This window comes from Xyrauchen texanus, chromosome 22, assembly GCF_025860055.1.
Source record: "Xyrauchen texanus isolate HMW12.3.18 chromosome 22, RBS_HiC_50CHRs, whole genome shotgun sequence".
Lineage (NCBI taxonomy): Eukaryota > Metazoa > Chordata > Actinopteri > Cypriniformes > Catostomidae > Xyrauchen > Xyrauchen texanus.
The window spans coordinates 7717687-7743564 of NC_068297.1; the positions used below are offsets into that span (position 1 = coordinate 7717687).

Consider the following 25878-nt stretch of genomic DNA (forward strand, 5'->3'; position numbering starts at 1 on the left):
CATGCTCGAGCAAGTTCAAATGGAAAACAGTCATCTTCATCTGGTACATAAGTTCATATTTTATTAAGCATTCCATTAATCAGCAGCACAGACACTTGTTAGTAAATGTCACTTGAGATTTCTTCAACAGTACTTTCTGTATTTTCAGTGCATTGAGCAAATTAATGAAGACATATCTAATGCAAAAAGAAAGAAAAGAAGTACACAAAGAGGCAGAGTGGAAGATAGTGGCAGTGCAGGCCCTTTTAAGTCTGTTGTTGGTCACTTTAACACTTTACAGTAAGCTGCTGTTACAGTGTGATGATCCAGCATGCTGGATGTGTGATGGTCAGTTCTTAACTCTGGATGGATTTCTTTGATCGCCCACAGATACACTCTGCTATTTCCTGATAAATGTCTCTTTTCCTTTCAGAGAGTCTGATAGATGCCTTGACTACAGATACAGTGCTTACTGAGGTACAAGCAAGAATAAATGGCTAAATGTATTACAGCTAAAGGAATGTTGCAGGTTCAAAACAGTTAATCTGAGCCCACTAATTACCACAGAAAACAAATGTCACATTGTCCATGAAAACAAACAAAAATGGTCAGAAATCAGTCCCTTCAATGGGCTGTACTTTAGTTTGAAGTGGATAAATGCATTAGGGACCCCCCATAAATTAAATAAAAAATAGACTTTGTGGGGGCCTATATTTATTTACTAAAAATATTTTAGTAAAGATAATAATGACTTTAAAATAATTTTATTTATACAGCTAGGATATGGTACATTTTGGTGTGAGGTGCAAGTGAGGCACTTACAATGGAAGTGACTGAGGACAGTCCATAAATGTTAAAATAATATCAGCTTTTTAAAAGTATAGCTAGAATAAGTAAACATTATGTGTTAACATGATTTTAGTGTGGTAAAATTGCTTACTAACCTTTTCTGTGTGGTTATATCCAATAATATACAACAGTTTGTTCTGGTCCTCGTATCTGATTGGACGGGAGACGTTCCATGAGTACTGATGTCTCAGTACATCAGCACTCAGACTCTTCACTGTTTGTATCACTCCGCTTTTATTTGTTCTAAACTAAGAGCAGTGCAGATGTATAAAGAGCTAGATGTGTCTCTTTACATTTATTTTTGTGACATCACAGATTGTTGCCAGCAGGTGGCAGCAAAAGACTATTTTTGTGTGTAAATGAGTCAGCGGAGGTGACGTGCATTGCCAGTCAGTCAGTATTTCAATTCATCGACACTCTGTGATTTCTCGGATTACTATTACACTACTAAAGCTGGGAAAAACAGCTTTAAACCAACAATTTCAGCATTAAGGCTCATCACAGCTGAGAGACACAACAGACTGATTAATTACGCAAACTCAAGGAGCTTACCTCTTACTGGAATTTCCACATTAGAGACAACATACTGTTCAAAATGGCAGAGGACATTGCGGTTTCTATAGTGAATTACTTTTGTAGATGGGCTAACATGAAACAAGGAGGAATACCCCCACTTGGATGGCTAATTTTCCACAGAGAAAATAGGATGCATTTGACAAAATTGACATTATCTTCAGAAAGTTGACTAACATACTACAGTATCTCTGCTTGGGAGTGGCAACTGTGCAGGTGACTGCACACGCCCCATATATCTCTCACACACACACCTACATCTATCCTTGTTTCTTCAATAACTTGTTAGAAACAGCCCAAGCCGTGATACTACTTCTAAGTGGCTTGGACACATAATTTGGTTTGAATCACCATCAGCAGATTCTGATCATAGCATATGAAAGTAGTTCCATGCACAAATGCGGCACGCGCCAAATCACCGCAGTGCTGACGTAGGGCCATATCGCGCTCTTGCTCATGTGATATTGCTTAATTACGTCTTTGTTACCATGACAACGGAAACCCCTGAACCCCTGGGATAAATAGAAAATATTTTCTGTGGTAACCAACATATGCCACAAATGCTGTTGATTGAGCTTAACTTGCATTGAACCAAGAACACTCCTTTAAGACATATTTATTGTTCAAACAGCATATTTTTATGCAGAATTAATAGAAGTTTTTCACCAAAAATGTTATCAGTGTTGTTGTTTTTTTGCTTTTATGTCCTGTGAAATAAACGTACAACAGCAATGCAAAAAGCTGTTACAATAATTTAACAAGTCAAACATGGTTGACAAACATTAATTTTTATAGATCTGATGGTCATAGAATTAATTCAACACCATCATGTAAAACATCACATACTACATGTTGAATAAAATGTTCTGTTTAAAACATCTCAACAATTAACTTATATATGTCAAAGACCAGGGTCTTGAGAACATTGAAAACTATTCAGAATCATTAATACAATGTGTAAGCAGATTTACATCTTCAGCAGCAAAACTTACAGTATAGGTTCATATAACACCACTTGCAAATTAGATGTATGTCTCTCAATATTCATAAGTTTAGCTAACTTGATAAAAGGAAATACAATGACATATTTGGCACAGAAAATGTTACATCTTTTGAACAAAGTAACTACAGGGCTCTCTGGAAATTCACAGACCAGCTGTTTCATACAACACAAAAAATGTCCAACATGATGGGATGATTTGTATCTATTCATGAAAATAGATCTTATAAAGTACCAAAATCTAAATGACAAATATTAATCTGTCAGTTACCATAAATGTACAGACACACTGACTATTTTCCAAAATTATGAGCAAGTGCACGTGAAGCAATATTGTGAAGTTCCAAAGAAAACACACACACACTGAAAAAGAACATTCTCCACAAAGGATCTCTATGCAAGCATACGTCACCGTAGTTTGTTTGATTATTTTTCAGAACAATAAAGAATCCTTATTCACGACATAAGTGCAGCATACACAACACAATCTTCATGGCAACATACTATGTTGTGAGCATTGGCAAAATGTTTCATTTATGGCTCTTTGGTGCCAAAGGTCTCATTAAATTAAAAGTCATGCACTGTCATTGGATCCCTAGTTCCCATGGCGATGGAACATTTGTTTCATGGTGGCAGTGTGCCTCCTACACAGGATATGACATCAGTGTCCATTTCCTCCCTCTGATAGAATTCTGTTTGGCTCAGTGAACCTGGCTGTCAGTAAGTAGAATAAGGCAGGTCCGGGCACAAGAGCCAACAGAGGCAAATCTTGCTCCAGTTTATCCAGGCGGGAAATGGAGATTATACCATAGGCATGCAGAAGCCAATGGCTAAAGAGAACCACAAGCCTTTTCTTCTTAGCGACAAGGTTTTTGAAAGACTGTGGGAGAGGATAGAGTAAAAACACTTCATAGATAAGTTGAAGAAGAAAAACTATTCAGTCATTCTGTGTAAACTCAACTTGTTAACTTTTCAAATGAAACGTCTATAATTTTAAAGCTAAACTACATGTAAAACAAAATTAACCACAGAAAGGTGACAGCATCATTGTTTTATTTTTGCTTCTAAATTGGTAGGTCTATTACCAAAATCATTTGACTTAAGCACCCCTTGTTTCATTATACGAGTCAAAAAATAAATAAATAATTTCCCCAAAGTGCTTACAAATTTTCTTTTAGTTCTGGTTCAGAACAAGCTTTCCTTTTGGTATCTTAATTTTTCCTTAAAAAGGCATATAAAATTTTAAATTGGTGTTTGGCCCCAAATTATGCATTTCAGAGCTGTGCAGATGAACATTTCTGAAATCTAAAAAACTAAATATACTGTAGATATTGCACTAACTGAAGAGCTACATGTGTCGTTACTTCTTAATTATAATGTATTTTTGGACATTATTGCTTTACACTCACTGAGCACTTTATTAGGAACACATGTACACCTACTTATTCATTATCTAATCAGCCAATCATGTAATTGTAGTGCAGTGCATGAAATCATGCAGATACGGGTCAGGATCTTCAGTTAAAGTTCACATCAACCATCAGAATGGGGAAAAATTTGATCTCAGTGGCATGATTGTTGGTGCCAGATGGGCTGATTGGAGTATTTCTGTAACTGCTGATTTCCAGAGATTTTCATGCACAACAGTATCTAGAATTTACTCAGAATGGCGCTAAAATCAAAAAACATCCAGTGAGCAGCAGTCCTGCGGTCAGAAATGCCTTGTTGATAAGAGATCAACAGAGAATGGCCTGACTGGTTCAAGCTGACAGAATGGCTACGGTAACTCAGATAACCCCTCTGTACAATTACAGTGAGCAAAATAGCATCAACATGTCAAGCCTTGATGGGCTACAACAAAATCTTTGTTTTGCTGAAATATAAAAACCACCTTTATACCACTTGACCCAGATTTTTTTATCGACCAATGAAAATGGGTAAAATGTAAAACTTCCTGGATAGGAGTCACATTGAGAGCCCCATATAGGGCCTTACAAATTAAAATGAAAATTTGTTTGGAACCAGAATCTAAAAGGGTATTAAGATATCTTATAAGATTTTGAGCCAGTTTCAAAAATTTGGTTAATTTGACATGGACTTACCCTGTTGAGAACATGCACATACATAAACTAATAAATGGACGTAGGATGTATTTACCTGTATTTCTGAAGCTGACATGTAAACCGCCAAGGTGACCAAAGATAAGACCAAAATAATATAGGGGAATGCATAGTCTAACAAAAAAAAAGACAAAATATTAAATGTTAACTTAATGTACACATAAGTGCTCAAATACAGGATGTGTTCCTGTTGCTCAACTGGTAGAGCATGGCACTAGCAACACCAAAGTTATGGGTTTGATTCCCAGGGAACACGCAGGCTATGTTCAGAAAGCAATACTGGCAACAAAAAAAAAAAAAAGAACTGAGCACAGTATGCATACTGTATACTGCAGCAATAGTCATGTTGTAAGTTATTATGATATTCCAAAACATAGCCACATACTGATAATAATGTATATGTTGAATGCACTTTAAAGATCAAATTGATGAATGTAAATATTCCAGGTTCTTCTGTTAAAACTGTAGCACTCACATAGAAGACCTCCTCCAACCGCCTGCAGTACAGTCAGAATGGGGAAGAAATAGAGCGCTGCATAGATGCTTTTGAAACGATCCGTTTTGCCTAAACCACACGCAATCTTTTTAACCAGCAGAGGCCGCAGCATCATCATAAAGACCAGACAGAAGGCGTAGTATATCAACACAATAGTGTACCTAGAGAACATAGTACAAGAGAAAACTAGAACCACCTTACAGAAATAACTGGTGTCTCAAATCAAATATAAATCAATGAAACATTGTGAAAAGAGCACTCACAGAGGGAACACGGCCTCCTGTGTGCAGTGCAGTGTAGTCACATAGTCAGGGCTGGGGTTATATAGCATGGTGTACCAATCAGAAAGCATCTTAACCTTACAGGAGCAAATGGACACATGGCCGACAGGATCGTTGAGCAGCAGAGTCACTACAGCAGCAGTCGTGCATTCAAACAGGGCGGTGATATGCTGAAAGAGTGCACTGGAACTGCAAATTACATTAACAGAATAAACATCACATTTCAGTTTTCCTTTACCGTAGATGACCAGCATCAAACTTTAACCCTTGTGTTCTGTTTATATTGGAGTAACACTCGTACTGTTCCCGAAAAAAATGATCTGAAATGAAATGTTTTTCAAAATAAGCGATTATACATTTATTGACATATTCAGTTGGTCACACGTCTAAGTTCACTGCTTTCAAAGTTATTAACACCATTTTTGGGGAGACTTTATGGATATAGAACTCAAATTACATAATTATATTTTTATATAAAATAAGCACATTCTGTGTTACCTTCAATTCAGTAAAAATCTAAGTTTAATATTTATGAAAAGGCTGCTATATGTCATGCAATAGGACTGTCTTCTGGAAAAAAAACAACCATTTGTCAATTTCATCACAATGTCAAGTATAGCTTATAGGTGGCCTCAATGTTCCCCTTAATGTTAAAGGGAAAGTTCACCCAGGGATAGTGAAAATTCTCTCATCATTTACTCACCTTCATGCCATAACAAATTAGTAGGTACTTTCATTCTTCTGTAAAACACAAAGATTTTCAGAAGAATATCTCGGCTATGTAGGTCCTCAAAATGCAAGTGAATGTGACCAGACATTTGAAGGTCCAAAAGGGACATAAAGTAATAAAAGTAATCCATAAGACTCTAGTGGTTAAATCCATATCTTCTTAAGCGATGTGATGTGTGGATGAGAAACAGATCAATATTGAAATCTTTTTACTGAAAATCTACACTTTCACGTTCAGCCACCTACTGGTTGGGGCTTGTCAAAGGTTGAGACAGCTAGTAAAAAGGACTTAAATATTGATGTTTCTCACCCTCACCTATCATATCACTTCAGAAGATATGGATTTAACCACTGGAGTTGGATTACTTTATACTTCCCTTTATGTCCTTTTTGGACCTTCTGAGTCCTGGTCACCATTCACTTGCACTGTGAGGACCTACAGATGTGAATTATTCTTAAAAAAAACACACATGTGTGTTCTGCAGAAGAACTCAATTCATACACATCTGGGATGGCATGAGGGTGAGTAAATGATGAGAGAATTTGAATTTTGGGGTGAACTCTTCCTTTAAATGGTGTAACTTAATTTATAGATATTCCAAATTATACATTTGCATATATATATGTAGGCCTTCTAAACGACAATTATTTGTCAAAGTGCAAAAATGTTTTTATTTTACCATTTGCTCTGAATATTGTTTTTGCACTAATGCTACATTAAACACACAATACACAGTCAAACCGTAACAGGGTGTTACAAAGAGAAGTTATCTACAGTTTATTTTGCAAACATCATTCAATAAACTCAAAGCTGTGAGAATTATTTTTTTTTGCATGGAAATATAAGGGTTTCCGTAACAAAATCAAATGCAATGTTTTGTCTGAAAGAGTCATTTAGTTCTGCATGTGTGTGGGTAATGTGTGTGTTCTGCATTGTCGCGGTGTCGTAGTCTCACACATTTATTTCTGACTGTCTTGGTGTGTGTGTGTTCTGCACTGTGGCAGTGTTACAGTCTCAACAATTAATTCATGCGTGTGTTCTGCATGGTCTCTTTGTTCTGGTCTCACATGCTTATTTCCCCGTTGATTTCTATGATCTGACAAATTTGTTCGAGAACATTGCAAGTGTGACTTTTTTGTAAAAACCATCTAAACTTAATGGCATCTTTTGTGTGTGTGTGTGTGTGTGTGTGTGTGTTTATTAAGATGTTAAACAGAGGAAAGGTCACACCACTCGATCATGATCAGTGGAAACATAAAAATGCTTTATGCTGGGACCAAATCGGACAAAAATATCAGAACAAGACAGAAGGGTTCAAGCAAGATATCTCAACACAAGAAGCAAATTAATGCTGATACATCCCTAAAGTCATCCAATTCTTATTTCCAGGTACAAATGATAGTATTACTTTAAGCATTACTATATGATATTGTTTGTGCCATTGGTAAGAGCAAGAAATATTATTGACTACCTTTTCTTCCCCGAATACCACTCAATAAAGAACCAGTGCAGGACTAGAGGCAGCATGGCCATGAAACCCAAGTACAGCCAATCATAGAGCTCAGGAGATCCGGTGCATTTCTCGCATATCTTCTGGATGTTTGTCCTCTGGCCACGTGGGCAAACCTTGATCATAACAATAATAACTAAGCATATCGACAATTAAAATGAGACTAAAACATTGAGTCAAGTACACAAAGCACCATTAAACCTTAAATATCATTCGATTTAAAATCGAGAGTGCTGTTGCAGACATAGGATTTGCATTAACCTTTGTGTGTGTCAATAAAAAAATAAAAAATAATTACTCAGAGGTCCTTCGTGGACAAAAATGTCCACATCAAAATACTGGCATAATAATATTATATATGAATATTATTTTCCACTTTCAATTAATTAATTTTATTTAACCCACATCAGTCCTGATCATAACTATCACATATTCATTCATTTTCAGGATTTCAACCCTTTAATTGCCAGTTTGTTTATATAATACCACTGTAGTTTTTTTATGAAAAAAAATAAATAATTCTATATACTAAATGCTGGGGGGTTCACAGTCTGGGATATGTCAATGATTAGCAACAACATTGACTTTGATACTTTATTATTTTTTGTGCAGTGGCAGATTAAAATAAATAAACAAACAAACTCAGGATCTTAAAGGATAAAAATGTCCATATCAAAAAACTGCAATAATAATATTATATATTTATATTACTTTCCACTTTCACAGATATTTAATCCAACATCAGACCTGATCATAACTACTACTTTCAGGATTTTAACCCTTTAAATGTCAGTTTGTTTACATAATGTTTTATTACACACACACACACACACATTTCTCAATACACATACAAAACACACTCTGACATCCATACCAACACACCCACACAATTTTAGCTGCATCATTTATTCAACTGGCCTGCAGTGCTCTAAAATACAGCAAACAGAAAATAGGGGAAAAAAAACATGTATTTGCTCCACAGGCTTAACATAAGAAAAATGGCCCAATCTGGTGGAAAATTTTAATTTTAAAGCCAGGGCTCTAGAATGAAAGCATAACATCATAGAATTCATGATTTCATACGTTAATGGCACTGGGATCAAATATTGCAGTTTTAATGTGTTTCAATGGGGACATTTTTGTCCTGAGTGTAACTATTTTGTGTACACAGCGTATTATAGATGTATTTTAGGAACTGCGGTTAAAATATAAAAATTCCTCCAAAAATACACGCTGTTGGCATTAGCAGAGCCAAAATGATCGAAAAAGACAAAATGCCCCGAAGGTCGCACAAGGGTTAATGAAATGCACGATGTTTTTGTTTTTTTTTAACAAATAAAGTAAAATGTACAAAGGACATGGAAGTTTCATATGTATGGACACAATTGTGCTGTTTAACACACCACACTCTTGCATTGGTATACAAAGACCAATTATAATTAGCCAGTTAAACAAAATATTTGTCTTTTATTTTAAATCCCAGGCACTTACCCCACATTCTCCTTCAATGGACTCATTTATTATGGTTCTTCCACAGTACAGCCCAGGACAAGTCGAGCTCATTGCTACAGCTAAAGCAAAACCACGACATTAAAGATTGTGAGTGTAAATGACATACTTCAATTCAAAACATAGACTTCAAAATCAATTCAAAAGAACTGAATTTTGTTGTTATGCCACCTAACTAACGACAAGCGACAGCAAACCCAGCAAAACACGCGTGGATTAGTCACTGTCATTAGCTAACTGCAGATAATACTGACAGTTATAACATACCCATGTCATTTGAGCAGCATTACAGAGCGATCAATCGATCAGTTCATTTAATCAGTTGACGATAAATTGCGAAATCTCTTTCGACGTGACAGAAACCGGAAGAGTATGTCAACGTCTCGGTCTTCTTCATTGGATGTGGGACGTGTTGTTGTAATTTCATCATTTCACAGCGCCACTAACTGGTCGGATATATTGCTGAGACAGAAAGATGCTTTGTTTTTGTTTTGTATTTTGACAAATTAAGATAGTGCTTATTAATAATTACTTCTGCAAAGGATGCACCATTTTTGCTGTTAATTTCAAGCACATCTGGCATTTCATAATTTCACAATCTCAAGTATTCTATAAACAAAATAATCACCATTGAGATTGGATCAGCCAATGTGAGCTCACTTTGAACATTCTTCATAACAAATCTATATCCCTCTCTTAAGAAAAACAGTGCGTTTAATGGGGCCTTTAGCCCCAATACTATGCTTTCACATATTGGACAGCTGTTTCCTACATTATCAATGGCTTTTGTCATATTGATCAAAATATATTATACTGGTTCTCTGTTGGATAGTTTAACCCCCCAAAATATGCATTAGTTCATTGCATAAGTCATTAAATGCTAAATGGTTGAACCTGTTGTCATAATGTGTCAAGCATATTTTCTATACATATCTATTAGGCTTTTTTGTAAATGTGTCCTCAATTGATTAATTGCTCTCATGTGAACCTTGACTGTCGCTAATGAAGGGGAATGTGTGTAGATCAACCAATGGTCGACCTAATCCTTCTCTAAAATAGCTCAGAGATGCATTTCATCAATGCATCACATTTTTCTTTTCTGTATCGTACTGTAATTTGTTTACAGACCAACAGTAAAAGCGTAAATGTGAACCCTGTCCAATCTCTTGCAATCAATATCAATATCTTGTTTGTGAACAATGACACAGGGACTTGACATTCTGGGGACACTGATATGTTATTTATTTTGTGAGATAAACTAAGGATTTTGAGCAAGTTAAAGGCTTGCAGGCAATCCATTGTGTGGTGCTGTTTGTACAAATTGTTTCAAGAAATGCACTTACTGGTTTGCAAATGTTAAGGATGATACGAGAAATGTACCAAAGGGACTGAGAAAAACAATAATACCATTTATCATAGTAGACTACCATGTAAATACCACAGTACATGGTGTCTTTATCAAAAGGACAGACAGACAGACAGATAGATAGATAGATAAGTAACACGTGTATGCAAGTTTCACGTATTGTGACAGTACGCATAAATTGTGCGATAATGGTAACGCTCGCGGGTTTGCATCAGCGATGCGCACAAAGCACAACGAATTAAACCAATCTTAATAGGAAAGTGCGTAACTGGGGAGCAGATCCGGTGCCATAGCAACCGCTTCAAACGTCACAGGGAGGTGCTGGACCCTGCATCTGTATCATAGAAAAAGATTGAGCGAATAGAACGGAGATCATCACGAAATGGTTGCAAAAAATGGGCCAGGCACAGTGGCCCGGTCGTTGTGTCTGATTGGTCAGATACAATGGGTCGAAATTATAATTGTTCAGTATTAACTTTTCACAGCATATTTTCGATCCAACGGCTATTAAAGTTTCTATGTGCCATTTTTTATGTATTCATTATTGTCAAAACCGCTAGTGAAGTGGCACGCAAATGGTGGAGTCACGTTGCATCTGTTCCTTTTCTCAACGCTGTTTATGATGGACTAATCACAGTCGTTTGCGAGTTCTGGATGAAGTGGTTTTTAAAATATATTTTATAGGTTTTACTGAGGTATATTTCATTTGTATTACAAATTACAAATCTATAGAAGTATAAGAATTAAAATACTATATATTTTGACGTAAAAACGAGACAGAACAATGCAAAACAACTCCTAAGATATACAAACAGCTCAATGAGGAATTCGGCTTTGTGAGCGTCAAAGCGCCCTCTAAAGGAACAACAACGTTTCGTCTCACAGAAAAGTTCAACATAAAATATTTCCAGCACACTATGGGAGGCGGAGATTCAGAAAAGGAGAGTGGGGAGGGGATTTGGAATGCATTTTCAGCATGCAGATGAATTGTGCTGCCTGACAATCCATGCATAGAAGTGGGACATTAGTTACCTAAAACATATTGTTTTGCATCAAAGGACGACACACAGATCATGAGACGGGACTGCATTGTTCTGCAAACTCATTTTTACAGTGATACTGTTACGGGAGATACAGACAAGGGATGAATTCTCTCCTACCCCGTGGATGCGCCCTAATCGTGTCCAATGGATCTCCCCGGCATTGGCAATACGACCACAGACAATATGTCTGGATCGGGCTTCATTTTGGAGATAGTCACCATCAAACCTGTTCTAAACAGTCTGACCACTCAGGCCAGCGCTGGAAGCAACCACACAGCTGGGGGCGAGATGCACCGCAACATCCCAGTGAGGAGTTTGGAGGGGAACTCGGTTCTCCAGGGGATCGCGGTGGCCGCGCAAGCACTGCTGCTCTTGGCAATATTCTTGCTGTCCAGTCTGGGTAATTCAGCCGTTGTTGTGGTCATAATCAAACACAGACAGCTGAGAACAGTGACCAATGCATTCATTATGTCCCTCTCCCTTTCTGACTTCCTGACGGCCATTCTTTGTTTACCCTTCTCCTTCATGATGCTCTTCAGCAAGAATGGCAGGTGGATGTTTGGTGAGCGCTTCTGTATCGCCAACGGCTTTTTCAACACCTGCTTCGGCATCATCTCCACCCTGACCATGACTCTCATCTCATTTGATCGATATTATGCCATTGTCAGACAGCCACAGGCCAAAATCGGTAGGAGGAGAGCGATTCAGCTCCTGGTGGCCGTTTGGTTATCTGCTATGGTCTTCTCCTTCCCGTGGTACCTGCTTGTGCAGACCTCAGGGCGCATGGTGGTGCACAAACAGGGCTTTTACCATTGCATGTACGTGTTCCATTCGGGCAACTCCAGGATGGGCACTGCCTACAGCGTAGCTTTAATAGTGGTGTGTTACCTCCTCCCATTCGCCCTCATGTGCTTCTGCCACTACAACATCTGTAAAACTGTCCGGCTGTCGGAGATCAGGGTGCGGCCGGTGACCACTTACGCGCACCTGTTGCGCTTCTACAGTGAGATGCGCACCGCAACCACCGTGCTCATCATGATCGTGTTCAGCATCTTCTGCTGGGGGCCCTATTGTCTGATGGGCATCATCACAGCCCTGGGGAATTACTCTTTTAATCCTGCTATGGACACTGTGGCTATTTGGATGGCATGGGCCAATGGTGCCATTAATCCTTTGATTTACGCTATTAGGAACCCGAATATATCCATGCTGTTGGGCCGGAGCAGGGAGGAGGGCTATAGGACTAGAAACATCGCTGCGTACCTGTCCACGCAGACGCAGCGCAGGGACGCAGTCCGGACGCGGGCGGACCGAACACGGGATCGGTACGTGAGCCGGCACGGCGCGAACAGCCGCCTGTCTTCCTCCAGCCCGGCCAACGGGGGTGAATTGGCTATGTGGGCCTGTAAGAACCCGGCAGTTTTTTTCTGTAGAGATGCCCATCCTGATACAATAACTGAAACCGCGGTGCCCAAGGTTGAGACGGCTGACACCAGTTTGTAATTGTGGTGTCCAGTCTGCCATTATGTACTTTCAAATGCATCATTAAATAAATAATTAAATTTCCTGGCAATTTTGTTTATTTGAATGTACATTAACAGACATTATTTGGGTGCATGGTGGCCCTAAAAAGCAAAATTGTATTAAAAGAATATTCTGGGTTCAATACAAGTTAAGCTCAGTCGACAGCATTTGTGGCATAATGTTGATTACCACAAACATTTATTTTGACTTGCCCATCCTTTTCTTTAAAAAAACAAAAAAATCTGGTTTATAATATATATATATATATATTTTTTTTACTGGATGTAAGTCAGTTCCCCTCAAGTTTAAACAGGTGTCAATATAACTCCTGGTGTAATTCATATTTATTCCACTAAATTTGACAACCATAAAGTGCCCAAATACCTTTTGTCTTTATTTTAAACACTGTACATTTTGTTTTATCATATAAAACCTATACAATTTAATTGAGTCTTTTCTTGTTTTTCGATAAAGGTGAAGTGCATCATTTCTGTCCCACCAAATGGAATTGCAAAAATATATATTGTTTTCAAACCTTGTTGAGCACGTTACCGTGAAGACGTAGCATGTGTGGAGGCTTCTCCACAGCATTTACACACAACACACCACGAGCCCTACCGAGAGCGGTTACCCAGGCCCCCCATTTTTAAATGTCCAAATACTTTTTGGGACCACTGTATAAAGTTGAACAGATCAGTAGTTGATGTACTGTACATTCACATTCTGTATGGATATACAGAAAATCAAAGTTTCATAATAATTCGGAATGTATTCCAATATATTTGTTGATAATTCAACATTGCATTAAATAATGCTGAACAGATCAATAGTGGATGTACATTCAAAGTGTCATCCGATCAAAATTTCCAACTATTAGAATGTACAATATATGATCTGCAATGCATTATATAATGTAATAATGTTTATAACTTATTAATAAGCCATTTTGAAGTATTACTGTTGTAAAATTAGCGATTTACAACATGTTAATTTGTTGAACAATGTGTGCATATTGCTGTTGTCATGATGCAAAGACTGAAGGATCATCAGCATACAGACTGATTGAGGATCAGGAGACCCTCAACAGCACTATCCTTGTCATATTGAACAAAAATATATCAATAATATGCTAATGTGTATTGTTGCTAGCTAGCAGCAAGTTGTTAAATTGAGAGGTGTAATTTGGACAGATCTAATTTAAGTGAGATTCACTTAATTCCTTTGGGGTTATGCAGCACAAAATGTTTAAGTGGAGCCTACATTTTCATTTCATATTAAGGACACTCATTTTCATTATGTGGAACCGAAGTCCATAATTGAATTACGTAAATCCCCCCAAAAAAATTCCAGTGTATATACTCACACATTATAATGTCAGGACATTTTCTTGACAGGTTTCATGAGAATCACCCATATTTGAAACCAAACTCTTCAGATAAAAGTTTATTAGTCTAATGGATAAGCAGAAAATGTGTGTACAGCCGTGGCCAAAAGTATTGCCAGAGACATACATTTTGTGTTTCGGAAAGTTTTCTCCTTCAGTTGTGGTGTTGATTCACATTGTTTCTAGAATATCGTGCAGAGTGATCAGATGCATTTTAAATAATTGCAAAAAGCTTCATTGGCCAAAAAAATTTACTTAATCACAAAAAACAAAATTTCACTGTATTTGGGCCTGGCACAAAATGACCAGCAAACATCATTTCACTAATCATATCAGCAGCGCCTGGGAATGTGTGAACGAGTACTAGTCAGGTGAAATCACTCTATCATTCTGATTGGATTATAAGAGCAGACTGATTGCTATAAAAGGAGGGAAGAAGTGCTTCCAATCATTGTGTTCTTGTTAGCAATGGTTACCTCTAAAGAAAGACCTGCAGCCATCATCGCTTTGCATCAAAATGGCCTCTCATGCAAGGAAATTGCTGCAAAGAATATTGCACCTGAAAGAACCATTTACCGGAACTTCAAGGAGAGAGGTTCAACTGCAGTAAGAAGGCTTCAGGACGTCCCAGAATGTCCAGCAAGCACCAGGACCGTCTCCTCCTGAGGAGTCAGCTACGGAATCATGTCACCACCAGTGCAGAGCTTGCTCAATATTGGCAGCAGGTTGTGTGAGTGCATCTGCATGCACAGTGAGGCAAGACTTTTGGACAATGGCCTGGTGTCAAGAAGGGCATCAAAGAAGCCAATTCTCTCCAGGATAAACATCAAGGACAGACTGAAATTCTGCAGGAAGTACAAGGATTGAACAGCAGAAGACTGGTGCAAAGATATTTTCTCTGATGAAGCCCCCTTCCAACTGTTTGGGACATCTGTATAATCGGTAGTCCAGAGAAGAAAAGGTGAACGCTACCATGAGTCCTGTGTCTTGCCAACAGTGAAGCATCCTGAGATCATCCATGTGTGGGGTTGCTTTTCATCCAAGGGAGTGGGCTCTCTCACAATTCTGCCCAAAAACACTGCCATGAATAAAGAATGATATCAAAACGTCCTGCAAGAGCAACTTCTCCCAACGACCCAGAAGCAATTTGGTGATGATCTGTGCATTTTCCAGCATAATGGAGCACCATGTCACAAGGTAAGAGTGATAATGAAGTGGCTCGGAGATCATTGCATTGAAATTAAAGCTCTGTGGGCAGGCAACTCCTCGAATCTTGTCAATCCTCAAAAGGCGAGTGGACAAGCAGAAGCTCAGAAATTGTGATAAAATCCGAGCACTAATAAGACAAGAATGGATCACCATCAGTCAGGATTTGATCAGAAGCTGATATCCAGCATGCCAGTGAGAATTGCAGAGGTTATGAAGAACAAGGGTCAACACTGTAAATATTGACTCTTTGCATGTATTGAATGTTTTTTGCCAATAAAAACCTTTAAAACTTATGAAATGCTTATCATTGTTTTCCAGTATACCATAGAAACATGTGAAAAAAATATCTACAAATTCTGAAGCCGCAAACACAAAATGTATGTCACTGCCAATACTTTTGGCCACGACTGTAGATTAGATGTGTGTGTGTGTGTGTGTGTGTGTGTGTGTAAACATAGAAAGTCACTCAAATGAGCCTAATGCAAATGCTATACAACACTGTGAATGAAGTTTACACACATCTCTCACATACTCCTTTTCTCCATATGGTTTGGGGTCAGTTAAATCAGTTAAAATGAAATATTCGCCTAAGAAATAAGGCTATAACCTTTTCTTTGCGGCTTTGCATTGTAGAATATATTTATTTGCTTCCAAGTTTATACCCTTCACACGTCAGGTGTCCATGATATACCATAATAAGACCCTATGATCACTTCCTGATTTTCAAACACTTAAAATGAAATGAAAATGCGCCAGGCAGACAGGTAACCATTATATAACTGTCAAAGAAATGCTAATATTTTTGAAAGAAACAAAGTTATTTTGTATCTCAAAGATAAAGATATTTTGGAAGATGAAGCCTGTAAATAACAAATTTAACCAACAACTGCCTTCATTATTGGATGTAGCATGGCTTACAGACTGCAAAACTGCACAAATAGTGACTGATTTATATTCAGAAAAATGTTAATGTCTTGCATTTTTATTTGAACTTTTTTTTGTGGTTGTCACACTGGGGGTATGCATTTATCATGTACGTTACTGTACAATCAGACTATGCCATATATTATTTTGATGTTAGAAGTTAAGCCTGCATTTATTTAGGCTCTTTCATTGTTTCTTAGTCTTAAACATATGTTTAGTTTTAGTATTATTTTTAACCTTATCCATTTACCTTTATATATCAATGTGAAGACCACCAATAGAGATTTGGAGAGGTATGTTGTGTTGATAATCCAAAGGGACTTCAAACAAAAGCACAAGTGTCCGCAGGTATCAAATAATCATATTAAGTGTTCATTTTTACTCCCGTTTAAGCATGCTTACATTGTTGCTTAAAATTATGTTGAAGAGACACATTTTTTCAGCATACACTGGTGTTCATTATTATGTAATTGCATTTTTATACACCCAATTTATTAATTTTTGGAATATTAAAGACATTTCAGGTTTGGTCCAAATGAAATAAATATCAACAACATTGTGTCTTTCAAAGCAGTTTGTAAAGTTTAAAATGTTTGCTTGTCAGTTATTAAATGACATCTTTATGAACTGTCTTCTGATAGCATCATTTATTTTACAAACCTAAAAGGATTTTTTTTTAAATTACACTATTTATTAACTAATGTTGTGCAATTATGTCACATAAACTGATAAATAACCTTGAATCATGTTGAAGAATCATAAGACACAAATCAAGAGTCATTCCAAAATTAAATGACCCTCTGGGTTTATTTATTGATTATCTATCTCACATCAAAAAGATTTCTTAAATAAAGACTAAACAAACCCGCAGACAAAGGAAACTATTACAAAGTAATACAATATTACAATTTAGTGAAAAGATTAAATGGCATCTGATCAACAGGAAAAAGTTTTAGCACAAAATCGTAGTGTCAAGGGCTGAGAATAAGCCTTGGTCTGAGGAGTTAACGATGGGCATATGTACATATATACAAGCATAGACACAAACAAAAGAAATCACAATAATTTACATGCAACAGTTTGATTTGTGTAAGATGCATTGTTTTTTCTTATTAATGTTATTTTTGGTAACCATGGGAAAATAGGGATATTGTGATGATTTTATCATAAATATATCTGCAATCAAAGTTTGACCTTAACATTTTTTTTCCCACTATAATTCCTGTCAGCATATTTAATACATGGAATCTGTAGAACACTTTGATTTCGTAAAGTTTGTTCGTTCTGTGCATTGTACTTTAACAGGTCTGGGATGGGCAGCGTACAAGCACATAGTTGTTTGTGCTCGCGATACAAGCGTAACAGAATTAAATATTCACTTGGCAAAATGAGAAGGCTGTAAATTTGTGCAGACCATTGGTTTCAACGTTTGTGTCACACATATTTACAACAATGAATTATGCAAACTGCTTTACTAAGTCCAATTTATTTTTGTAAAGCTTTGCTAGACCATATGTTGCAAAACATGGCCTGTGTTGATTGCATAGTTTGCACACCAATTATTGTAATTAAATTACAAATCCATACAGCGTCAGAGTGGACGTACATATATCAATGTGCCCAGAGTTCTTAGGTATTAGGGTATGTCTTAAAAGTAAATTTGCTCTGTAAAAATATAACTTTTAAAAGGGAGTTTCTACATTTCAACACCAGTTGTTTGTGATGCTTATAAAGAATGACGCCCTTTCTAGCCATTCTTTCTTGGAAGAAAACTATTGAATCCTTGTGGCATCTAACCTGAGCTTACCAGCACCATGCAAACTATTGTCATAGTCAAAACACTGTCAATTGGAAAAGCATTTATTAAACGTTTGGCATTTTGGCAACCAGCAAGGGTCAAATGAGTCTGGAAACCCTCTCCAGTTATAAACGTAGAGGTAGAGCCTTTCTCTGACCCGAGCTACAACAAAACATTCCTCCTGTGAGTGTAGTTCAGTTCACACCAAGTAGACTCTGATTTAATTTCACGGGTTTACAACCAGGGGGCGGCACTCACTTGCACAGCTCTCTCAGATGTTGAGTTTGGCAATAGGCCTCTCCCTGCTGCTCTCAGCGCTCTGTTTGGCAGGACGTTTACGCTTGTGTTTGAACTTTGTCATATCTTTGTCGAACACCTCGCCAGATCGCAGTGCAGATACTAAATCGTCGAATTCTCCGTCCTCCTCGCAGTTCTCTTTGGCCTTCCGGGCTTTTCTCTCTCTCTCACGCTGTTCTTTGAGCTGTTTAGAGACAGATCCCAGTTTAAGATTAATAATCAGTGGTATATCTATTTTCTATTTACCTTAGTCACTGACATTGTGCACTTTGGAGCGTGCTTATTTTAGTGAATGTCAAATAGGGTATGCCCAGAATGGAATACTAACATACTGCCCACTGCCAAAGTGCAAGTCCGTCCACTCGGCTATCTTTAGAACATCCCCGGGGGCAGGCAAGGTAGATATTTTCAATGAAAACAATTTGCATAAAAGTACAGCTCCTATCTACTTAAATGGGAAAAGACTGAAAACTGGAACATGGTTGGTGAAGAATTACGATCAAATAGCATTTTTTAAATGAGCAGTAAAATATGATAACAATGGTATCATAAATATTACTTCTTTAGCTCAGGCTATTTTTCAGGCTGGTTCAGCTTATGCAAATGCACATTCTCGAGTTGAATGACCGCATCTAAAAGGTGATTAGTTCTATTACCTGTAAGGCAGGAATTCCTTTTCTACATCCATTGCCCGTTCCAATCTCTCCCATTCATTTTAATATCAGTGGTCCATTTCAGATAAACTGTCTCTGATACTAGACATAAAACGGATAGTTCTGGTCCTGGATGCTGATTGGACAATAGCCGTGCTTTACTCATTATAAATCAAAACCAAGCTACTGTATTGTACCACTGCACAGCACCCAAACTGATCATTATTTTTATACATTTAGTGCATTTCAATAAACAAATGTGACCTTAAAGGAATGTTCTCAATCAAAGCTCAATCAAAAGCATTTGTAGCATAATGTTGACTACCACAAAAATTAATTTATGCTCGTCCTTTCTTTAAAAAAAAAAAAGAAAACAAAAATCTGGGTTACAAGGAGGCACTTAAAATGGAAGTGAATGTGGGCCAATTTTTTGGTTTCAAAAGTATAGCCACAAAATATAAACAATATACATGTAAACATGATTTTAGTGTGATAAATCGCTTACTAACCTTTTCTGTGTAAAGTTATTGCTAATTTGACATCTTTGTTGCCATGACGATGTAATGTCAAGAAAACTTGATGAAAAAAAATTACGATTTAAACAACTTTACAGCTCAAATTATACATGAGTTACATTTACATTCATGCATTTGGCAGAAGCTTTTACCCAAAGCAACTTACAGTGCCCTTATTACAGGGACAATCCCCCCTTAGCAACCAGGAGTTAAGTGCCTTGCTCAAGGACACAATGGTGGTGGCTGTGGGGATCGAACCATCAACCTTCTGATTACCAGTTATGTGTTTTATCCAGTTTTAACAGAAGAATTAATGCAAGTGCTTTTATAAAATTAAGCTTCACATTTCTACTTTTAAACCCCTCAAAAATTGGCCCCATTCACTTCCATTGAATGTGCCTCACTGTAACCTCCATTTTTGCTTTTTTGTTTAAAGAAAAGGATAGACGAGTCGAAATTCATTTTATTAGTGATCAACATTATGCCACAAATGCTGTTGATTGAGCTTTACTTGTATTGAACCCGGACCCAGTGTTGGGGAGTAGCTATACCTACAAGTAGCATCGCTAATAACTTAACTACATTTTTCAGTAGCTTGACAGTAGCTCAGCTGCTTTTAAAACACTGTAGCTTTTCCAGTAGCAAACTTCTTTTTCCAGCAAGTAGCGGTGTAGCGCAACCAAACGTTACATTGTGTTTTGGTCAAATTATAACTAATAGCAGAATCAGGCAGCATCTTTCTTCTTCTTTAGTAATGGTAGATCACAGACTAAAATAATGCATTACCACCATCTACTGGCAGCTTATAACAGCTCACTTGGGTTACTGTATGTAAAGCGATAAACCAGTTTTACTTTTACAAGGCGTACAGGGGCGGGTATATATGGAAATCAGAACATTTTGTTTTATGAAATAAAGAATTTTTCAGAAACTTTGTTGTTAATAGACAACACAACAGCATATTTACCTTTAATTTTTAAAAATAAAATAAATAAAGTTATAATTGCCTTTTGAGGGATTTATTTTCTGTTCTGAATATGTTTATATCATTTCTCATTATCTGTGCATTATTGGGATCAGAAAGAGAAATAATTCCTACATATATTTGCTGTTGTATGTTACTATTCATTAAAAGCATTTTGTTAATTCATTTATTAATTAAAAAATGTTATAAGTGTAAATTTAATATTAATATTATTGGTTTGATAGTAATACTGTAAAAATAAATATTGCTTCATTAAGTAGCTTCAATGTAGCTAGCTAAGCTTTTTAATAGTAACTTGTAATGTAGCTAACTACTTTTTCAAAATGGTAGCTTGACTGTAGCTTAACTACTTTCAATTATGAGTAGCTTGTAGCTTGTCAAACTACAGTTACAAAGTAGCTTCCCCAACACTGCCCGGAACATTACTTGTGTTAACCGTTTTATAAAAGCTATACCTGTGCCTCCAAGCGGGCTCTGCGCTCCTCCTCATCTTTGCGTCGTTGCATGTTCTCATTGTCGTGCTTAGCTTCAGTGAAGGCCTGCAGGAACTGATCAAAGATTCCAAAGAACTCATCAGGCTGCATGCGCGTGGCGTCTTCTCCAAAGTGTTTCACTGCCTGCTCAAACTCAAATAAAATAGAAGAAAATTTGGATGGTGAACTGTTATTTTAAGTAATGAAGGTTTTTCATTATACACAATGGATTTCTCTGGCACAAACTTGTGAGTAATAAAAGAAGAAATTGTCGTAATGAACCCGGTGACACTAATTGAGACCAGGCAGCTAAATCTAAAGCTTCTGTATGGATACCCATATATGAATGCATTGAAATGGAAACAGTGATTAGATTCTCAACTTTTTACTAAGATTTTGCCAACCCTGAAAGAGTTACTCATTTTGTGCCCTTTCGGAAACCAACTAAGGCGCAACATAAATAATACTCAGCCACTTCAGTGACATAAAATTCATTCCATGTGTGACTTCATGAACAATATCAAACTGGAAGAAACTGCCTTTGAAACTGATACTATTGGCCAGTTGCAGTTAAAGATTAAAGCACATGTTTCTAGTGGTTCCAATGTCCACGTAGGCATAGCAAAGCACAATAAACTTGATCAAAAAACAAAAGCAGTGATTTAACTTAAGAAGTTTGAGTATGTTAGCCAGCATGGTTAGGGAGTTTGGTAAAATCGCTCATTTCAGGCATTTAACGGCCACTTTATAGTTTCTGTGAAACAACTTTATGTGTGCTTTAACATTAAAGCAGCCAGATAGAGTTACAGGCTTTGCCATGTTCAAACCTCTCATAAACCTTTAATATCCCTTACCTGATCAGCGAACAGTGGTGAGCTTTCATTCTTACCAAATCCTTGGCCTCCTGAAGAGAGTCTTCAACGTCAGAGAAACTAAAACCAGCCACGGTGATGAACTGACCGACGACAGACAAAAACTTATCGCCGTAAGTCTGAGGTTGACCCCTCTGGTACTCAAGCTCCTGTTGAGAATTACATTCTGTTATAAAGATGGAGGGATCGAGAAAAGTAATATGATAGAGATGAATAATCATTCAATCTATCCATCCATCCACGGGTGTCAATTTTTTTCAAAAAGTGGTGGGGACAATTTGGGAGGCGGTGCTGATTGTGACATCATGAAACTCATGATTATTAATAAGGTTATGCATAGATAATTTCAAATAATCTTAAACTGTTTTGATTATCAGTCATTCTTGATCAAGCACTCCAATTCATAATGATATTTTACATAATTAGTTTGGTAACTTTATCCTTAAATTAACGTTTTTATCAGTCTGTGGATAAAGACATGGATCAACAATTTGCTAAGTGATGTAGTGGTCTCGTAGGAAAGTTTTCGCCTCTAGTACAAGGAGTTCCCGAATCTAATCAGCCCTAGTATAACGTTTTATTTTTATTAACCAAGAATAAATGTGTGCATCAGTAGATATACTGTATATCTTGATTTGGGACACGTTTGCATTTTACTTTGTGATTTAGTTGTGTCTGTATGCACGAGAGAACACTTCCGCTATCACTTGTCACTCAGTGTCATTGATAAAGGCTGCAAAGAAACACTCACCATAACCTTCAAAAAACACATTTGAGCACTGGATCACCACTTATTATTATAACACACATGAATGAAATGGAAACTCTTGCTCAAGACCTGGCAATGTTTCCTCTGGATTAGACACTTACCTGATGAAAGCTATTTCAAAAAGTGAAAGGAACAAAATTGGCAGAGGCAAAAATTGGTAGGGACATGTCCCAACCATAAATTACACCTCTAGCAACTGGCTTGCAAAACTTTTTTTACTGGTTTCAAGTGTTGTAATCATAAATTATGATTTTCAGCCAATCAGATTTGCATGGCCGGATCTAACTGTTGTTTAAATTGCCACACTGGATGAATTCATAAGCTATGGAGCTTGCTACAAATCTGGACAAAGGAGAGCAACTCACTGTCTCCACACTCTTTAAACCAAAGCTCAGGTTGTTGATGTCTTTCTCCAGCTCATTCATGCTGGAAAAAAAACAGAAAGAGAAATAAGTTGGAAAGAAAGAGAGATAACATTTCACTGGAACAACATTCTTGCTTAAAGCCAATTAACACTAAAATCAAAGAGGAATGATAGGTTGGATAAGAATGTTGTTATAGCCTCAACCCCAGCACTAATCCTAACCCTGTCCATCCAGGAACATGAAAGGCAAAACTATAATAATCATCTTCCCATATTCCTGTGTCTTTGGTTACATTACACTGTATTTAGGGGCATGAAAGCTCTTTAAAAATGTATATGTTGGTGCAAAATTGAAACTTGACGTAAAATAATCGCTTTAGTGCTTACTTGACTTTGGCAGCAGATGGAATGCTCAGCAGATCCTCGTGAACCAGAGCGACTTCAGGGTACTTCTGCTCAAGCATGGTTATCAGGTAGTGCAATAGAGTGATGTTCCTATAGACACACACATCAGTTCTAGAATCAAAATTCTGATCATTTCCATTCAAAGCTCTGTAGACAATTCCATCCAAATCATAAAGACAAATGCAATGCTCTGCAGCCACATTGGCTTGTATAAACGCATGGCTTATAAAGGAGTGTGATGTATAGTACTCACTCAAACCAAAACCATGTCTTACTTGTCAATGCTGGACTTTGTGTCTGCAATCTTGTTGAGTGAGGACACTTTGAAGCCATAGGCATTCCCTCGCTGGCCTTTATTCATGTAGTTACCAAAGGCCAGCACCACCTCCAGAAGCTGTCTGAGATTCCTGCTCTGAAGAACCTCTTTAGATGCTTTGCTGAGAGCTGTGCAATACATAGCGTCTTCAGTATCTCTCCTACAATTTGCATAATCCACATGTATAGTGATGTATATGTACTTACCTTCCACTTTCGGCTTGATTTCAGCAACTCTTTCTGCAAACTTCTTTTTGAAGTATAACGACTGCAGCCGTTGTTGGTAGTGGTTGATTCTGTGGGGTAAATTTATGACCAAAATGAAACACCTCAAGTTATAGGATTATATCTTGTTTATTTTTCAGCAATAAGGTACTAGAGGCAATACTATATATAGACTATATATTGTGAATATAGTCACAGCCTTACGACACCCACAAAATGTTATTTAATTAAGCATATTCATTAAATGCCATCCTTCCACCAGAATCTACAGTCCCTATAGATGTGTAAAAACTAAGGTTAATAGTTGGTATCTATAGGTGCTGAGCAATGATACACAGAGTAGCAAGAGTGTCACATCACAGCTCTTACAACATCGTGGATTTAATCATGGCTATGGTATGGATCAATCAGCATCCAGGTCCAGAACTTTCCACTTTTTAAAAATCTAATTACATCTAGCATAATATAATAAATATTTAACAGAAAAGAAGATATATTGGATCTTAAGCACTTCCAAAATTGTAAAACATGTATTAATAAGTAGTGCACTTGTGACACACTGCTACAAAAAGTCGAAAACTTTAATAGCCAAATATTCTTCTGTAGTTTTTCATTGTTTTATTACAGTTCGTGACACATTGGTCCAATTAAAAGTCCAATAACACCTGGAACTTGTTTATTTCTTGTTTGGTAGCAGATCTCTAGATCGGTCCATTTTTCATGCCGTTTGTCTTTGTTGGCTGATACTCCACAGTGATTAATGACATTAAAAGCTGCACAATGAAGAGGTCATAAATGACATCATGTATATAGCCCTGTTTAAAATGTCTCAGTCGATTACAGACTTTTTAAAAATGAAGAGAAACTGCACGTGGTAGCTTAAGTCAAGGATTACTGATTGAGACAAAGCAAGCCAAGATAAGAACATCATTCTATATAACAATTTATTTTCCACATAGTAACCTCTACATCATCCATAATTGTCATGTGATTTTTTTTATACCTAAGACATATGCTCTGTCTACTCTGATAAACATAATCTATGCTGATCATGTCTAAACTAGGCAACTTTCAGTGACCTGAATTTATTGTTACCTGCTCATCTCATAGAGGAACCGGTCTGCCTTCGCCATCCGATCCAACTCATGTTTGTGCTCCTCAAGAAGGTCCATGTCACCTTTTTCTGGAACAAACTTCAGCAGCTGCGGGGGGAAGAGAGAATGCATTATTTAGCCATATATGGCCATATATTCTTTTAGACATATTCTAACGTTCACAACACAAAGCACCTTCCCCAATCCACCTGGAATATTTATGAAAAGAAAGCAGCAAAATGGCACTCAGAAATCAACATGGTATTAAAATGAGATCTATGAGCACATTGATATATATAAACTGGCAGCCAAAAGTTTGGAATAATGTACAGATTTTGCTCTTATGGAAAGAAATGGGTACTTTTATTCACCAAAGTGTCATTCACCTGATCACAATGTATAGTCAGGACATTAATAATGGGAAAAATTACTATTACAATTAGAAAAATTTCAGAACTTCTTAAACTACTTCAAAGAGTCTCATCATAAAATCCTCCATGTGCAGCAATGACAGCTTTGCAGATCCTTGACAAACTAGCTGTCAGTTTGTCCAGATACTCAGGTGACATTTCACCCCACACTTCCTGTAGCACTTGCCATAGATGTGGCTGTCTTG

The 25878-nt window shown here is 37.2% G+C and overlaps 3 protein-coding genes across 5 annotated transcripts in view; 1 reads left to right on the forward strand and 2 right to left on the reverse strand.

Moving 5' to 3' along the window:
* Positions 1–2016: 2016 nt before the first annotated feature.
* Positions 2017–9443, reverse strand: LOC127662502 (JNK1/MAPK8-associated membrane protein-like). Its single transcript, XM_052153703.1, has 7 exons — positions 9315–9443; positions 9030–9109; positions 7500–7654; positions 5281–5487; positions 4997–5178; positions 4559–4635; positions 2017–3281 (listed from the first exon to the last, which is right to left on the reverse strand). Exons 1-7 carry the CDS (start codon positions 9316–9318, stop codon positions 3063–3065), a joined length of 924 nt encoding a protein of 307 aa, XP_052009663.1. The 5' UTR covers positions 9319–9443; the 3' UTR covers positions 2017–3062.
* A 1987-nt stretch (positions 9444–11430) lies between these two features.
* On the forward strand, positions 11431–13216 carry LOC127662908 (G-protein coupled receptor 135-like). Its single transcript, XM_052154302.1, has one exon. It carries the CDS (start codon positions 11601–11603, stop codon positions 12957–12959), a length of 1359 nt encoding a protein of 452 aa, XP_052010262.1. The 5' UTR covers positions 11431–11600; the 3' UTR covers positions 12960–13216.
* A 4008-nt stretch (positions 13217–17224) lies between these two features.
* LOC127662419 (disheveled-associated activator of morphogenesis 1-like) overlaps positions 17225–25878 on the reverse strand; it is a 71702-nt gene continuing 63048 nt past the window's right edge. For all 3 annotated transcript variants that reach the window (XM_052153579.1, XM_052153581.1, XM_052153580.1), the window contains exons 18-25: positions 25264–25370; positions 24151–24239; positions 23904–24072; positions 23611–23718; positions 23225–23285; positions 22108–22239; positions 21201–21371; positions 17225–18776 (exon numbers count right to left, since the gene is read on the reverse strand). In XM_052153579.1, the coding sequence (XP_052009539.1) occupies positions 18567–18776; positions 21201–21371; positions 22108–22239; positions 23225–23285; positions 23611–23718; positions 23904–24072; positions 24151–24239; positions 25264–25370 (1047 nt within the window). In that variant the 3' untranslated portion in view covers positions 17225–18566. The remainder of the gene's footprint in view (positions 18777–21200; positions 21372–22107; positions 22240–23224; positions 23286–23610; positions 23719–23903; positions 24073–24150; positions 24240–25263; positions 25371–25878) is intronic.

What these genes read in the sequence shown, in the direction of transcription:
- LOC127662908 (XM_052154302.1), top strand. Translation starts at nt 11,601, where the DNA reads ATGGATCTCCCCGGCATTGGCAATACGACCACAGACAATATGTCTGGA.
- LOC127662502 (XM_052153703.1), bottom strand. An exon ending in CCATTGAAGGAGAATGTGGG is followed by an intron (nt 7,655 to 9,029) that starts GTAAGTGCCTGG and finishes GTTATGATCAAG; the next exon opens with GTTTGCCCACGTGGCCAGAG. An exon ending in GGTTGGAGGAGGTCTTCTAT is followed by an intron (nt 4,636 to 4,996) that starts GTGAGTGCTACA and finishes TTTTTTTGTTAG; the next exon opens with ACTATGCATTCCCCTATATT.